The sequence below is a fragment of the Scatophagus argus genome, chromosome 15 (assembly GCF_020382885.2).
Source record: "Scatophagus argus isolate fScaArg1 chromosome 15, fScaArg1.pri, whole genome shotgun sequence".
Lineage (NCBI taxonomy): Eukaryota > Metazoa > Chordata > Actinopteri > Scatophagidae > Scatophagus > Scatophagus argus.
This window is the reverse complement of record NC_058507.1, coordinates 8,027,165-8,043,455: the sequence shown is the minus strand read 5'-3', so window position 1 is coordinate 8,043,455 and position 16,291 is coordinate 8,027,165. Positions and strand designations below refer to the sequence as shown.

At 42.0% G+C, this 16,291-nt stretch overlaps 1 protein-coding gene across 4 annotated transcripts in view; it reads left to right on the top strand.

Moving 5' to 3' along the window:
• The window catches only part of fermt2 (FERM domain containing kindlin 2), a 37,779-nt gene extending 23,112 nt beyond the window's left edge, over positions 1-14,667 (top strand). For 2 of the 4 annotated variants that reach the window (XM_046413893.1, XM_046413895.1), the window contains 12 exons: positions 1,518-1,743; positions 1,875-1,977; positions 2,521-2,628; positions 5,215-5,349; positions 5,930-5,979; positions 6,602-6,726; positions 6,880-6,986; positions 7,077-7,295; positions 9,891-9,911; positions 11,304-11,428; positions 11,606-11,747; positions 12,147-14,667. In XM_046413893.1, the coding sequence (XP_046269849.1) occupies positions 1,518-1,743; positions 1,875-1,977; positions 2,521-2,628; positions 5,215-5,349; positions 5,930-5,979; positions 6,602-6,726; positions 6,880-6,986; positions 7,077-7,295; positions 9,891-9,911; positions 11,304-11,428; positions 11,606-11,747; positions 12,147-12,320 (1,535 nt within the window). In that variant the 3' untranslated portion in view covers positions 12,321-14,667. The remainder of the gene's footprint in view (positions 1-1,517; positions 1,744-1,874; positions 1,978-2,520; positions 2,629-5,214; positions 5,350-5,929; positions 5,980-6,601; positions 6,727-6,879; positions 6,987-7,076; positions 7,296-9,890; positions 9,912-11,303; positions 11,429-11,605; positions 11,748-12,146) is intronic. The other 2 variants (XM_046413894.1, XM_046413896.1) reach the window with 1 other exon arrangement.
• The last annotated feature ends 1,624 nt before the right edge of the window (positions 14,668-16,291 follow it).

The window sequence follows — 16,291 nt, the reverse complement described above, 5'->3', positions numbered from 1 at the left end:
GCTGATTCGGATGGTCACATGATAAAAGCTTTGGCTCTTATTAGAAACTAGATTAAAGCTCACTTTTTCTTACAGCTACTCCAGGCCTGCTCACTGTGCCTGCCGGCTCTTTTGCGGGATAGCTGATCACTTGTTGCAAAAGTAGTGGCTACTGAGATGGTCATGTTTAAATTATTATTAGATATTTTTTTTGCTACGCTTTCGGGTCTGAACAGTCATAATTCTCAGCTGTCCGTATATACTTGCATTAATACATGCCACAACCAATAGCCCACACATGAGATCTGTGTTAATATATAATTCACAAGAGACACTTAATATATTGACAAACCTCTTGTGGTTTGCATCTAGTCTTAACAGCCCATGGTGGTCTAATTCCATCCATCTAAGCCCTCTGTGAATCCTCAATGTGGGAGCATCAGGCAGTCAAGTCATGTTAACATTCTTTGTGCCTTTTTGCCTGTATTGGAGAGTGTGTAAACAGGATGGAGGAGGCCTAGTTGTGTTTTTTAATGGGCTGCCGGCTTTCACCTTATACAACACTCTGGATATTTGGGATTCCTCAAGAGACCTTATGGGAGATGGGAGCACTCTCCCTGACCTGATGAACTCTGTATTAGGGAAAAACCTTGAAAGAACCACTGAATAGCACCCTCCCCCACATGGGATGGGTGGCCATAGCCTGCACCCTGTTCTCATGACCTCAGCTTGCAAACACAAATAGACACGTGCACACTCACAAACATAAACCAAGCCCACTTCCTGATTTCAGAAGGGATTTAGTGGTTTAGGCAGTGTTGCTTCTTGACCTAGACCCTACAGAGGGAGAGAGGGAATTTAGGGATATGGGGCCAAAAATACTCCCACAGGGCTGGCCAACAGGAAAGGCAAACAGCCTCACTGCGGTGGATTGCTGTATATTAACATTTAGATAAGTTGGACACCCTATTCGAAGATTGAAGATTTTGATTTAAAAAAAATTACATGGCAGGTTTTTTTTTCCCAACCCTTTTTGTACCATATCTTTGCACTCCCCCTCTCCTCTTTGTAGCGACTTGTGCAATAGTTTGCTGTGTGCAGTGCATTCCTGAAGGTTTTTTTTTTTTTGACTGTGAGTAAGCGGGTGACCCTCATCATTTTCTGCAACATCTGCATGCTGATCCACATCAGTCTCGCCATCAGCAGGAGGACATTGTTGTAGCCACTCAAGTGCAGAGTGTGGGCTGGTAGTCACATTGGTGTTGTTGACCGCTGGCTGGCCTGGCTAGGCTGCAAGTGTGTGTGCTTTTTTGAAAAAGTGTTCACCCTTTTTTTGCCCTGATGCCATTTTTGTGGATGTACTGTATTTGTGAATGTTTTTGCCTTGAAAAGTGTGTATTCAGTAGATTTTCTGAGTATGAGACAACAAGCATATAAAATAGTATGCATCTAATATTGCTCCTTTTAATGAATAACGTCATTTTCATTATGGAATTCAGTGCATAATAAGGGCCTAACTGATGATTGTTTGTTTTCAGGGAGCATCTACTCCAGTCCAGGCTTGTACAGTAAGACTATGACCCCCACCTATGACTCCAGAGATGGCAGCCCACTGTCACCCACCTCTGCCTGGTTTGGTGACAGCCCTCTCTCTGAGGGCAATCCCAGCATCCTCGCCGTCAGCCAGCCAATCTCCTCACCAGAAATCCTGGTCAAACTCTACAAGCCCCAGTCCCTTCTGGATAAAGCCAAAATCAACCAGGGGTGAGATGAACTTTGGAATTGCTGTGGTGGGATATTGCAGTATATTTAAGGCCATTTAGCTGTTCAAAATTCTTGCAAGAGGCTGCAGAGAGATTGGTTCAGCAGACTTCTTATTTGTCGTCTGCGTGCAGGTGGTTGGACTCATCCAGGTCTTTGATGGAGCAAGATGTAAAGGAGAATGAGGTGCTGCTGCTGAGGTTCAAATACCACAGTTTCTTTGACCTGAACCCTAAGGTATGTTCCATAGACAAAGCGATACAATTTCACCTTGCAAATGGAGTCCCTGAGGACTGTAATAGTGATTCTCATTGAAGTGTCCCAAGGAAGCACAACCAGGGATTCAGTGGAACCAGTTTTACACATCAAAGTCTCGGTACAGGTCCTGGGAAGTACTTCTGATGCAAGAAATCTTATTATCAGTTCATAATTTTTAAATATGTTAAAATAGAGTTAGAAAGAAGTATGTTCCCAGACCTCTGTTGCCTGCTCCTCATATCTGCTTGAGGTTGGCTGTTGGAGGCTACATTAGCAGCTGCTAACATGACGCACCCGAATCTCTGACCGAACTGAGAATGTGCACAATAAAACAATACAATTTCTCTGGCTAAACTTGGTTTTCATGCAGAGTATTTGAAGGTCGTTGGATGAGGATCACACAAACCACATACACCTTGAAATCCAAATCAAGAGTCCTGTGTCCACCAGAGAGCGTGACAGTCCGTGTTTATTCCCTGTTGTTTGTATACGGGTTAACTTCTGTGACAAACCTCCCTGCAGTATGATGCCATTCGAGTGAACCAGCTCTATGAACAGGCCAAGTGGGCCATCCTGCTGGAGGAAATTGAGTGCACGGAGGAGGAAATGATGATGTTTGCTGCCCTACAGGTAAAAACTGCATGTGTGTCTGTTTGTGTGTGTGTGTTTGGCTAATCTCAGTTTTCCTGTTTCAGCGTTGTTTTATCAGGGTCTGAAATATGAAGACCTGTAGTCCTTTTTTCGTTGGCCAATGGACATGTTGCCTTTTCAGCTACAAGCTAATGAATTAAATGGGCTTCTCGCCCAGAGCTGAGCCATATGGCTGCCAGTTCTGCTGCAGCATGCATACTAAAACAGGCTTCTCATTATGCTTTAACATCAGTTACCTTTATTTCTAACTCATGGTTCATAGACAAAAAGGGAGTCATGAGGCTTCTGAACAAAAAAATCTCTCCTGAATAATGACTTACAATTAACTTGTAAGACATTAATGCATTTTACTTTATCTTTGTGAGGTGTGCTGTCACTTTGAATGTCTGGAAAACAGGCCAAGTGAGTCATTTGGCAAAAGAAATAAAACACGATGACACATTATATTGTAATTTTCCAAAATGCACTTGCTTATATAGAATAATGTGTAGAAATCCCCAGCATTATATTCCTCCAACATTGAATCCTCTTATGTTTGTATACTGCACCAGGGCTATTCCCTTTTGTAAACCCTGAGGCAACTTGGTGCAGCCACTCATGAAGAACAGATGCTTGAACTTTAGAGCCACTATTGGCATCAGACACGCAAGTTTCTCTTTTGAGACCAGGAAGATCAGGAGGAGGAGAAATATGGGAGCAGTGGAAGTGATATACAGATGTGATACCCTTTAACCTCCTCAGGTAGCCCCCTGTAGTTTGGGGTTGGTGCCCCTGCTATTTCTGACCCTCATAAACTGTGGGTGCCAAGACCTGAGGACGCCACCCTGTCCTCACCCCCGGGGTAATTATAGAGCATCTTAGGGCCACAGCACCCAGTGCCTCAGCCCAGACCACCCACCCCCAACAAGTCACTGTCTCATAGACCTGCTCACATTCCTTTGAAAGCCCTCATACACTCTGAGGTGTTAGGTGTGCTTCATCAGACTGGTTATAATTAACACTTGCCTGGTTTCTTGTTACTCTTCCTGTGGGAGATGCTAATCCGAGTTGGGTGTTTAGACTGAAGGCTACTCTGTCGTTACCTGTCTGTTAGCAACTACTGTGTTTCAGCTGGGTAGAATGAGCTCAGGGGTTTTTGGCTAAGGTTTCATTGGATGAGAGTAGATACACAGGATCTAAATAAAGGATAAGTGATTGTCCACATCCAGTGAGTTGCGTTGCTGGCTTGTGTTAGCATGCCATCACATGGACGTTTTACTTTGGCAGAGGATAGCAATGAGGTAATCGGAAGTCAAGAAAAGTGACTGACTGCAGTGGAACAGGTTGTGCTTTGTACTTCAGGGAGTAAACACATGTGCTCAGCTATTCATAAAAGCAAACAGGAAAGAAGCCCCCCCAGTGCTACAGTTTTTTAAGACTGTCAGAGAGGAAGAGGCAGAGGAATGGAGCGTCATGGCGAGCCCTTTGTCCCACATTCTGTAACCTTATCTGGCTAAAGCGTCACATACACTTCTGTATCTCTCATGCTCTCGACAGCTGTTCATTCATATATTGCTGGAGGTTTGGTGATGGGTGGACATTATAAATACCATTTGTCATCAGGTTGTATTTATTGTCTATGACTCACACTAAGAGAGAAACACGGTCAGCTTTTCAGTAATGGGCCCCATCCTGATGAACTGGTGTTTTTCCAGTTTTACAAGAATGCGCTGCTTGTTATCCCATCCTGCTAGCCCAGTCTCACATATGTTCCCAGTAAAAACATTTTCAGAGCCTTTTACAATTCAAAGACACGGGGAGAACACTTTGTCCAAACCGTGCCGTTTAATTCTTCCATCGGCACCGGTCAGTTCATCCTCTCTTCATCCTGAAACTGGTCTTGTCATCGTCGTCTTTTTCAGGGTTAAAAGTCATTGTTTCATCACTGCTAAACTGAGTGGTTCATACTGGCAGCAACTGCTAACAAAAATGCCAACACATGTTAAAGTATTTATGTGGCAATTATCACGGACCAATTCGCTTTTATAAGACAAAGTTGCAAGGTTTAGGCACCAGTAGCGCACACAGCAGGAAACTTTATGGAAATGAGTCGACAAAGGTGTTGGAATGGTTTCTACCAATGTCTATTTCTGACTCTTTCTTCCTTTTCCTTTGTTAAGTCAATATCTGGGACTGGTTGTTTTCCATCAGGAAGGCTTCAGTGAATCTGGAAGGGAGGATTCTATAACTGGAAGATTGTAGGTTTTAACAGTACTGTGAGGATAAGAGTTTCAAACCTTGTCCACAGAACCACAAACTTTGTTCTGTTCCTCAAAACCTCTGGTTAAATGCATACTGTACATACATGTCCAAAAGGAGGGTGTTAGGAAAAATATTCTTGAATTTCTCTGTGTAGTTCTAGACCCATTTTCAAATGTACAATGATGTTTTCAAGTTGTTTGGTCAGGAAATATTATATATATATATAAAAAAAAGAAAATATGTAGAATCCCTTGTTTAACACAGAAAAGTGAGTGCTCTTGAATTAAAAATATTTAAGTGGAGCTGTCTCTTTCTTTTCCTTAGTACCACATCAACAAGCTGTCAATCATGTCTTCAGACAACCACATGAATAACAGTGAAAAGGAGGTGGATGAGGTGGATGCAGCCCTGTCTGACCTGGAGATTACTTTGGAGGGAGGGAAGACGTCCAACACACTGGTATGACAATACTGCCACAGCTTCACATTCACTGCAGGAAATACCTTTTGGTTGTGGACTACATGCACTGGACTGGTCCAAGTTTCTTTTCTTTTTTTTTTTTATCATCATTATGCGACTTTACTTTCTCAGTCATAGCAGCTTGGCAGCATATTCGGTCCTTTGTTTCTCCACTGTACTCCGATGATGTCTGCTGTCATCAGCGATAAATAAAGTCGGAAGCCTACACAGACACTGTGTGCTGACCCAGGGGAGGGGAAATAACAATGAATTTCCCTGAAAGTGCAAAGTCTCACACCGTTATGTATCAGGTCCGCTTCTGACTAAAGGACTGTGAGACATTTGACGCTTAAGAGTTTATCGGTCATAACAGCAGTCCTGCCTTAAGGACTTAAGTTTATACAGCTTATCAGGGTAACTGAGCTTTGAGATATTGCATAAGAAGTGTTGTCTTTATTATACTGTACTCAGCAGCGACATTGAAAGTGCACAAAGCTGGTCATTGTTTCGGTTATGTTCTTGTTCTTAAAATAAAATATGCCAGGTTTATACTAACAGAAAGTATTTCCCTTCTTCCTAGGGTGACATCACATCTATTCCTGAGCTAGCAGACTATGTCAAAGTCTTCAAGTAAGTCCATGTCCAGAGCTTCCTGATCCCAGAAGGCCACATGTGCTTTAGCTGTTCTCAGAAATGCCAACAACTGTCCATGAGTTTGTGCAAAGACTGAAATTGTCCAAAAGTTTCTGAATCCATTAGAAAAAAAAAGAAAAGTTCTGGCTTAGTGAGAGAGCTGTTGTCTGGTTTGCATCAGTGCTAAAGGCTTCATTGTTTGCCAAATGGCATTTGCAGGCTGAGCTTTTGAAGTGATTACAGTTGGACCAAGCATATTTTTAACCATATTGATTTTTGGCTTTGAGCCTTTGCTGACAGGCAGGTGGCCCCTGGGGTGGTTGTCTCATAAAATGTATAAACCATGGGGAGTTGGAATGGGGTAATATCAAGAAGCATTTTCTTTTTAATGGTTAATGGTTTTCCATTAATCCTCACCTCCATTGCCTGACTCCTTCCCTTTTCACTTTGCTGACTTTGCACTTAAGAGGTTCATCTTCTTTTTCTCTTTTCTCCTGCTGTCATTGTGCTTTGTTGTACGCCCCCCTACCCTCCCTCTTGACCACTTAGAAAGAATATGGGTGTTTTTTTAACTTCCGAAGTTTGACATGTCTCTCTCTATCTGTTATGTATTTTCCAGACCCAAGAAACTGACACTGAAGGGCTACAAGCAGTACTGGTGCACATTCAAAGATATCACAATTTCCTGTTACAAGAGTAAAGAGGAGGCACAGGGGACACCTGCTCACCAAATGAATCTTAGAGGTGCAAACACACAAACGATATCATTAAATGACTGTACAAGAATATAATGGCTTATTTTTCTGCTGCAAGTAGGTCATTCTTGATGGTGTGTTTAAAGAATGGGTGTGACTGTTGACCTCCTCTTCTGCTCTGCACTTTGACTCCCATGTGTAGGTTGTGAGGTAACTCCAGATGTTAACATCTCGGGCCAGAAATTCAACATCAAGTTGCTAATCCCTGTGGCTGATGGCATGAATGAGATCTGGCTTCGGTGTGACACGGTAAGACTCGAGTTTTAATGCACTATTTCTGCTCATTTCTAGGTCTTTTGGCAAGTTTTTAAATGTCAATGTTTGACTTTTGTCATCCAGGAGAAACAGTACGCCCACTGGATGGCTGCGTGTCGCTTGGCCTCCAAAGGCAAGACCATGGCCGACAGCTCTTACAACCTGGAGGTACAGAACATTCTGTCCTTCCTCAAGATGCAGCACATGAACCCTGACCCTCAGTTCATTGAGCCAATCACCACCGATATCAACCCAGAATGCCTGGTGTCCCCGCGCTATCTGAAGAAGTACAAGAACAAGCAGGTAAGCCTTGAATGTTGTCTTTCCGCATGAAACTCATACATACAACCTCTGAATTCGCTTTAGGCTGTAGTTAGAGAAGGCTGGAGGGTAAAGTGTGTAGTTGCAAAGAGACAGAACAAGGAAGGTAACTATCTGCTCTAATGTGTATTTTGTGGGAGCTTGTTTACTTGTTTGATGAGTTGGTTGTGGAGTTAGATGAAACAGCGTCTGATGTTTCCCAGATGGGCGCCTCCTGGCATCACTCTTGTCTTGCCTTGGAATGTAGCCTCCCTCTACTCCCCCTCTTTTTCTCTCCTCCTCTTCCCTCCGTTCCTTTTCCCCACCCCCCACCCCTCTATCCAAGGGGAAACCAGGACAGCAGACATCCAAACTACTCAACATGCCTACAGTAAAGTTGCTCATGTCAGCCTGTAATGGATACTTTCTCTGCCGTTGGCCTTTGTGTGGGTAGACAAAAGAGTAGAGATGTCATTTGCTGAACTTGTAGGTGCTTAGTTAATCTGGTAACATTGTCAAGAAATCAGAATAACATTACGGAACAACAGTCGCAGCATCATCAGCAAGAACGTCAATAAACAGACAGAGATTTTAAGCACTAAGAAAGAACTGACTTTCTCACAAAGGTTAGAAAAAGTCTGCAGTGTGCCTAGCAAATTTGCATGTAAGCAACAGGCTGGTGTGTGTACAGTTGAACAGCTGAGTACACAGCTGCCATAGTTGTGTTATTTGGGGATGGGTGAGAGATGGCAGGGGGGTTGCCTCCCTGTAGCTTACTCACTCAGTCTGGTTTTATTTAAGTTGTAGTAGAAAAGTGGAATGTTGCTAGGGGGTTGGCGGGATGTTAGGAGGGTGTTGGTCCAGTAAGCAATGACTCAGTTCTGGGCCGTATCTTGAAATACTCTGGCTGTCTGAAAAGAGAGGTATACAGATAGATAGATTCAGGTTCACATGCGAATGGGTGTTGACGTGGCTATAAACTAGGCTTGTCCTCGTCTCTTTGATATTCCTTTAACTCAGGAAACCGAGTGACGGATCCTTGTTCAAATGAGCCACAAAGCCAGGTCACATGACACACGTTGACCCTTTCAGACCAGCCAGCTTGCAGATTTAACCCATGTAACTGTGTCAGAGTGTTGGTCTGAAAGAGAGAGATATACTGGTCCAGTCCTTGTTTTGTTTCTGTTTCGAAAGCATTTGAATCTCTACATAATGCTCTTTGTCCCAGAAGGTTTCTTTCATTAGTGTTCCTGGAAAGCTGAAACATGATGTTGATGCATGATGTTCCTTAGGACATCCCTCCATAAAAAAACTGTCTTGCAGAGTTTAGTGGCTTATCGTTTTAAACAAAATGAATTATTTTGCTAACGATTGCGATGTAGAACAAGAACAACATGAGTTCTATCAAAGCTGCATGGGAGCTGTAGTTATTGAATACTAACATGATTGTTGTTGTATTATGGTTAAAATCGTGAGCTGCTCAGATATCTCAGTCTGCTGTCCACTGACCCATTTTCTTTAGAATATGGACAGAAAACTCATGTAGTATCATGTTCCAGCTTTTGTCAGAAAGACAAAATTGAAAAGAAACCCCTGTGTGACATAACACATTGCCTAGAATAGAGTCTAGCTTGAACAGGGGGCAGGACTTGGACTTTTAGGAGTATTAGCCTGGCAGGATTTTAGGTCTTTCTGGGGTTGTGGTTCTTTCCGGGCCGAATCCACTCACTCACAATCCCAGTCAGATAGGGGCTCTCCCCAGGCACAACATAAAAGAGCTGCATTATTTACAGTAAGTGTGTGTGTACCAGCACTCGTACATATGTGTACTCGCATAGTGGGCGCGGGGCATTAGGAAATGAGCTGTGGCTGGGAATGTTGCGCGGGAAAACTGTCCGGGGAAAGTCCGTTCACTCTGTCAGCTGCAGCCCCTCCCCATCTCCCTTAAACTGGACTTCCTGTTGCCAGACTGATCCGATGAGACTTCGTGCCACAGCTCCCAGTGGACACGCACAGGAATTTTTAGATTACTACACAACCAGTGTGGTCTCTGGCCAAAGCGATATATTTACATAGGAGAAAACAAATATTAAAAGCACAAATAATAAACCCCTACAGCATGGAGACGTGACAATCTTCTTGGTGCTCCTTTGTACGCACCACCTTCGCCCTCTTGTGGATGAAATAGGAATTACAGAGAAGCTGTATGATTATTTTAATAAGCCATTGTGAAAGCTTGTAGAGAATAAACAGACATTACCTCGACCTGAAATGTACAATTCCAGTGCCCACTTCCTTAATGGGAAACCACACAGATGTTATGTAATCTCCCTCTTACAAAGGGTTGAACTGCTGCTCTTCTGCTCTCTCTCTCCCCCTCTTGTGGCTAAATACTGCATGACATCCAGACTCTACAGCCCCTCTACCCACTTTGTTTCATTACAATTTTGGCCTCCTGTTTTATTGTTTTGGATCTTTTCCTCCCTCGACAGTGATCTTACGTGCTTGTTCTCTTTGTCCAATTTTCTTTTCTCTCCTCTTGTATGCATCTCCTTCATTGCTCTATGTCCTTCTCCCATCCCCACCTCCCATCTTCAGCCAGGCTATATAAGGGACTTGGTAAGTTGAGTGTGTGTCCACTGGGTGCCTTTTAAGCCTTATGTATGTGCATGATTGTGTAAACTCTGAACACTTTTTGTGTCCAGGTTGCCTCACCTAACCAAAAGTAGTGCAGCTGTCATGTCATTTTGGCTGATAGTCACAGTAGAGTAGATCTTTGTACTTCTAGTTTTTGTTTGTTATTTGTCATTAGCTTTAATGTTTTCAGGGTATCATAAGACATGCAAATGACACATTTCCATAGAAACAACATTTAGGCATCCGTGTTGTTTGTATGTTTCTTTGTAACACCAGTAGGAACCAGCAGTGATGGTAGAAAAAAGCTGGGATGTTCAGTAAAATAAATGGACCAAGCAGGTGTTTTTGCATGTTTTAGCCCATTTAGCACAGCAACTTCCATATACTTAACACTGATGCCAATCATTTCTCAAAGCAATAAATAAAACTTCAGACTGAGGGAAGCTTTAATGTGTTTTGGATGATGTGTTTTTCTTTTCTGTTTGCATAATATGAAAAACAGAGGCTCGAAACTTTTCCGATCGTAAGAGATCCATCGCAGTAAAGGTGGTTTATTTATTTATATTTTTTATTATGCAGCTGAATCATTTTTTTGTGTTGATGCTTTTAAATGCTTATGAGAAGCTGAAACAAGTCCTAAAATTGCTTCTCCATAACAATAAAATAATCAGTCTCATCAGTTACTTCCTGATGACCGTGTTTGTTTGTTTTCTTTCAAATTTGTTTGTATTTTTTCCAATGCAGCTCAGTAATACAGTGCTGAGTGTGACGTGGGCGGCCTGCATGATGAAACTCACTGCGATGGATTACTTACCTTAGAAAATGCCTGAAAATGATTTTTATACTGCAGTCAAATGAACTGAAGCCATTCGTGATCCAAAGCTTAGGAAAAACACATCCACTACTCTTCAGATGGTCAGCAGTAATTATACAGGCTAAGATGGCAGAATCCTCATCGTGGACAATGGGTCACTCTGGATGTTATGCTGCTCCTCCAGTTGAATTATATAATCCAGGGTCAGTAGGGAAATAGACACATGCTTACACACTCAGATTGGAGCTTCCCTTGTCTCATTAACAGTAGTCTGGCTCATCAGGAGGCTCGTAGGTTTATATTTGTGTGCGCTGTGTGAAGTAGACTTTCACCGTGGCAGCTCTCTGGTTATTGGCTGACAGTATGTGCGCTGATGGCTTATGGAGCTCACCACAGCTCGTTCATGCACTGGTTGTGTGTGTGTGTGGATTTGGGTGTATCAGGTGGTGTCGGGATGTATGTGTTTACAGTGGGGAATGTGTCAATGTTTGTTGTGATTCAAATGGCGGGAGGATACTGAAAAGTCATGTGTGTAATTGGTGTCATTGTGCATTTGTCAGATATCGGCCCGGATCCTTGAAGCCCACCAGAATGTGGCCCAGATGAGTCTCATCGAAGCCAAGATGCGCTTCATCCAGGCATGGCAGTCCCTGCCTGAGTTTGGAATCACCCATTTCCTTGCAAAGTATGTTATTGTCACAGCTGGGAAAAAATAAAGTTCGCTAAATTGCTGATGTCTTTATGATGATGTCCTTATACTCATTATCTCTGCCCCCAAATCTTTGCTTTATGTGCTCATAGTGATCATCATTTGATCTACACGCTTTCATTTTACACTGGATTGTCATCTTCTTCTCTGCAGGTTCCAGGGTGGAAAGCGGGAAGAGCTGATCGGCATCACTTACAACCGTTTGATCCGGATGGATGCCAGCACTGGAGATGCTATCAAGACCTGGCGCTTCAGCAATATGAAGCAGTGGAACGTCAACTGGGAGATCAAGATGGTAGGAGGCTCGTTGAATATGATTGTGAAGCGCTAAAAGCCACAAGCTGAAAGTGTCTGAAAGCTGCACAGAACTGCACAGTTGGTTGTTTGAATCTGCAGCAGTAGCACCAAAATTTTCACTGCACTGGGAAATGTGCACTGATTTAATTTAGAATTCTAATTAATAATAAAAAAATATTGCAGCTACTACAGCTGTTGTTTGAGGTGTATTTCCTGTTCCTACTCTCATGTGTTCCCGATGTTCTCTGGGCACTATTTTGAGTAATTCAGGGAAACGCAGGGCATCCGTACCAAACTGCAGTTTTGTACATTGTACTGCCTGCAGTACATCACCAAGAAACATGATTACCTTCTGCTGGTTTTTTTATTGATTATGTGCATTGCCCTGTGTGCTCAGGTGACGGTGGAGTTCGCAGACGAGCCCAGCCTCTCTTTCATCTGCGCAGAGGTGGACTGCAAGGTGGTCCACGAGTTCATCGGTGGCTACATCTTCCTGTCCACACGTGCCAAGGACCAGAACGAGTCTCTAGATGAGGAGATGTTCTACAAGCTGACCAGCGGCTGGGTCTGAGCTGCCCCAAACCACCGGGGTTCAGCCTATTGTAGGTTAGGGGCCAGGAGGGGAGTAGCTGGGTGTGGGGTGGCCTGTGGGGCCACAGTGTATGGGGTTTGTTTTAATTCTTCTACTTCTCAGTTTTTAATTGTTTGGAGCTGTGCTGAAGAGTCCAGAACAGCACCACTATTGCCATGGCTGACACAGTTTTTATTCTTGTAGTTTTTTTTTTTTCCATTTCTTTCCTTTTCATTAACGCTGACAAGGTTGTTTGTTACAACACTAATATTGTGGTGAATGCAATCCAGATGAACTTTTGATCCCCTGTCGTTGCTCAGAAGCCTTCCACAAAGCCTCTCTGTTTCCCTCCGACGACCACCTGCCTCCTCTCCTCCTGGACTGATGGCCATCAACTTTCGTCCATGACAACCCTTTAAAACCAATCAAACACTAGATTTAATCCCAAAGAATCTTTTTTTCTCTCTCTCTCTCTTTCTGTCTCCGTCTCTTTTTCCTCATCTCTTCTATAACCGGACTGAAGCTGACAATAAACTTATCATTAGAACATATTGTTATTGTGGTGCCACAGATACCTGCAGTTATATCGAATTATTTATCCTAAAAGAGTCCAATCAGGTGGGGTATCTGATAACAGCAGTGGCCACTGATTGCAGCACTACGTGTCCATCCTATCTCTATGAAGGGTTTAACCTCTTTGATGTCAAATGTAAGCACTTCTACAGTATACAGTCCCATCTTTGAATAAGCTGTTGTTAAATTTCCATTTGATTTTGCTGTCTGTTGTCTTTGTTTCAGGGCTTGTCCAGAGTGTTTGAGTCTTTCTCTGTTGAAATCTCATTGTATTAGCTGAAGGGTGTGACATTGCAGAGCCTGAGTTTTGTTTTGTATTTAATAGACTGCTAATAGCGAGCGTGTCTGCAAACACACTACAGTTCATTGCACTGGGATGAGTGTCCTCTGGGATAGAAAATCAATTCCAGGTGATGTCCTCTCTTCAAAAATGTTCATCTTAAATATTCATTAATTCTTCTTCAGTCTAGATCAGGTTTCTTTTTAAAAAAATAAAATAAAATAAAATAAAATAAAAGTTGTGTTGTAAATGCAGCTACATGACTTTCTTAGCTGTCTGTTATCTTGAAGTTGAAGCACTGCCCTTTGATTGAAAGGTGTTTTCATCTTCTGCCCTGGAAGTGCATTATTGAAAACCTCTGTGCCAAAGTGCACTTAATAATTTGCCAGGCACTCTCTGTTTATGGCTGCTGTTCTGATCAGTTTTAAGTTACTGAAACTCAACAGCATGTTTGAAACTGCATCCGGAGATTTGAAATCCCTGACATCTCATATCTAAGTGCATGTACACTACATAACAGGAGGGCTCATTACTCCCTTATTCCACCTTTCACTTTATCGCCATTCTGTTTCTCACACCATATAGTATTATCATTATTATTATTATTATTATTATTGCTATTAATATTATTATAATTTCTATCTTTACACACCAGCAAAAGGTCACACAGTTTGAAGAATGAATATGCAATGTTTTTTTTTTCTTCTGTCCTCAGTATGAAGGATCAGTCAATGAAGTGTTATTTTTTTTGTAACTAATGTAAAAACACAAACGTTTTATAGAATTGTACAGTTTTTTTTCTGCTTTTTGGGTAAGGGGGGGGGAGCCATCTGTCAACATGTGTAGTATTCAGAATTGTGCCTGCTTATGTTGTGGTCTTACTGAGTTTTCAGATGAAGATATATATGGATATATATAAGAAGATAACACTAGTCTCAAACTCCAGGTTTGATTAAAGTATTTGTCGAGTACATATTATAATTTTCTTAAAAAAGTAGATGCATATGGCTTCTCAATGTGATTTTTTTTTCCCCCTTCCATTTCTGCTTCATTTTATTGATTTTTCTTCTTTTTCTTCTACCACCTGCGGATCACGCTGTCCATTCGTGGCCCTGAGTTGTGTTTTTAGCTCATTCTTTAAATTCACAGTGAAGCTTAACGTGCTGCGAATTTGATTTGTTCAGCACCTTTTTTTTTTTTTTTTTTTTTTTTAATACTTCAATTATTTGTCTGGTTCTGTCACAGCTGAAGTGTGCCATGTAATGATGTCCGTATGAAGGAGACCCACATTGTTTAGACCCTGGAGTTTGAGACAAATCAGCAAAAGTGAACAGAGCTAAGAGAAAACCAAGCCTAGTCTGTTTCTATTTTCTCTGATGTTGTTTTTGTTTGCCTCCAGCGTCAGGAGCAGCGGTGCATGTCCTGCTGCTCTGTTTTCTGACTGTAAAAAAATGCATTTATTTTAAAAAAAATAAAGTAATTTTTATTTAAAAACAATGTCTTCTGTTTTCCATTTGGCCCTATTGTCAACAAATCCTGTGAAATGACCAAAAGGCACAATGCATCAGTAGTGATCTAACATCCCGACCCTGTATGCGGCACTCATTCACAAGCCCATTCATTCCCACATAAGACACAAATGTTCACAAACAACTGACAAATATATAGTTTCATTGTTTAAAAAGCCATTTCCTTAAACAGCAGGGCATTGTGTTTTTCTAAAAATGTTACTCAAGTACAAAGCACATGTTTTCCCTTGTTTATAGTAACAAATGAACATGTCACTATATTAGCTTTTGGCTACACAAATTAAGCCTGCACTCATCTGTAAGATCAGTTAACTATGGGCTTTAAATATTCTCATGGGAACTGTTCAACATAAGAATAACACAGATAATTGCTAAATGTGTCTGAGTACAGAGCTCTGGAAACCAAGAAAATACATTTTTTCTCATGTCTCCTTGGGGTCTCTGTGTTGGTTCAGAGCTGTTTCATCACTCAGTGGATGGAAACCAAAAGAAAATTACACTCATCATACATATTTAGATGATTATGTATCATAAAGCAAATTAAGTAAAATGAACTACTAGCCTAATTGGCTTGTCCTTTGACTCTGTACCTAAGGCTTATGCTATTCTCTGGTGTTCATGAACTACTATACCATGAAGAAAACAGTACATTCATGTGGAACAGCCACAGATGCACGTTACATGCAGTGCCTGCATTTCTCCACTAGAGGGCAGGTCACAACAACAACAACCTGTGCTCCCCATCACACTACTGCATTCTCATCCTCTGGGCAATGCCAAACCTCTCCAAAGGTTTCTTTGCCCAAATCTGACATGCTTACCTGGCATCCCAGCAGAAAAGCGAGTGCCAGATTGAGGAGAAGATTAGATCAGAGGACGCCTGCAGACAGTCTGTATATTCGCAGCCCTCCCCCACAGTGGACACACATACTGTCTGTCACCTGCTGAGGAGCTGGGATATGGGCGTGTTGGTGGCCACTGCTTCAAACCATCTGAGGTCCACAGTGGTATCGTATAGAATGGCTGCTCACAGCATGACTTGAATAAGAAAGGTTTTTAAAAGATGTTGATTATTGTGAACACAGATGATAGCTGATTAAAGGTGGGACAGTTGCTAATGTGAGATGAAATGAGGGCAGATAAACAGCTTGAAAAGAAGGACAGACACAGTGAACAAAAGACCTCTAACAGGAATATCATCACTCGCCATTCATTTTCCTTTTTCGTGACATGTTAGTAATACAATGGCAGTGATTCTGGGGCCCATGTGTATAAAAGGATTTCATTGCAATCAAAACCTAAAATCGTCTCATGTCTGGTTGGTGTGATAAAAACCTGCAGACTCCTCTTCTTTGGTGACACATCTTCTGCTACTGACAACATTTCATCCAATACTTTAGTCTGACAGCAGACTCGAACCTTTAAGTAGTGTATCTTTATTAGCTGACACTCCATTTTTAACAGCCCATAAGCTTGTATCTACCCTCCAGTCAATTGTGAGATTAGATGAGGTGTGCAGCATCGCATTGGGAACAATGAACTGAATTCTGCAAGAACATCCTGTTCTTGTGAAGTTGGGTCTCAATCCA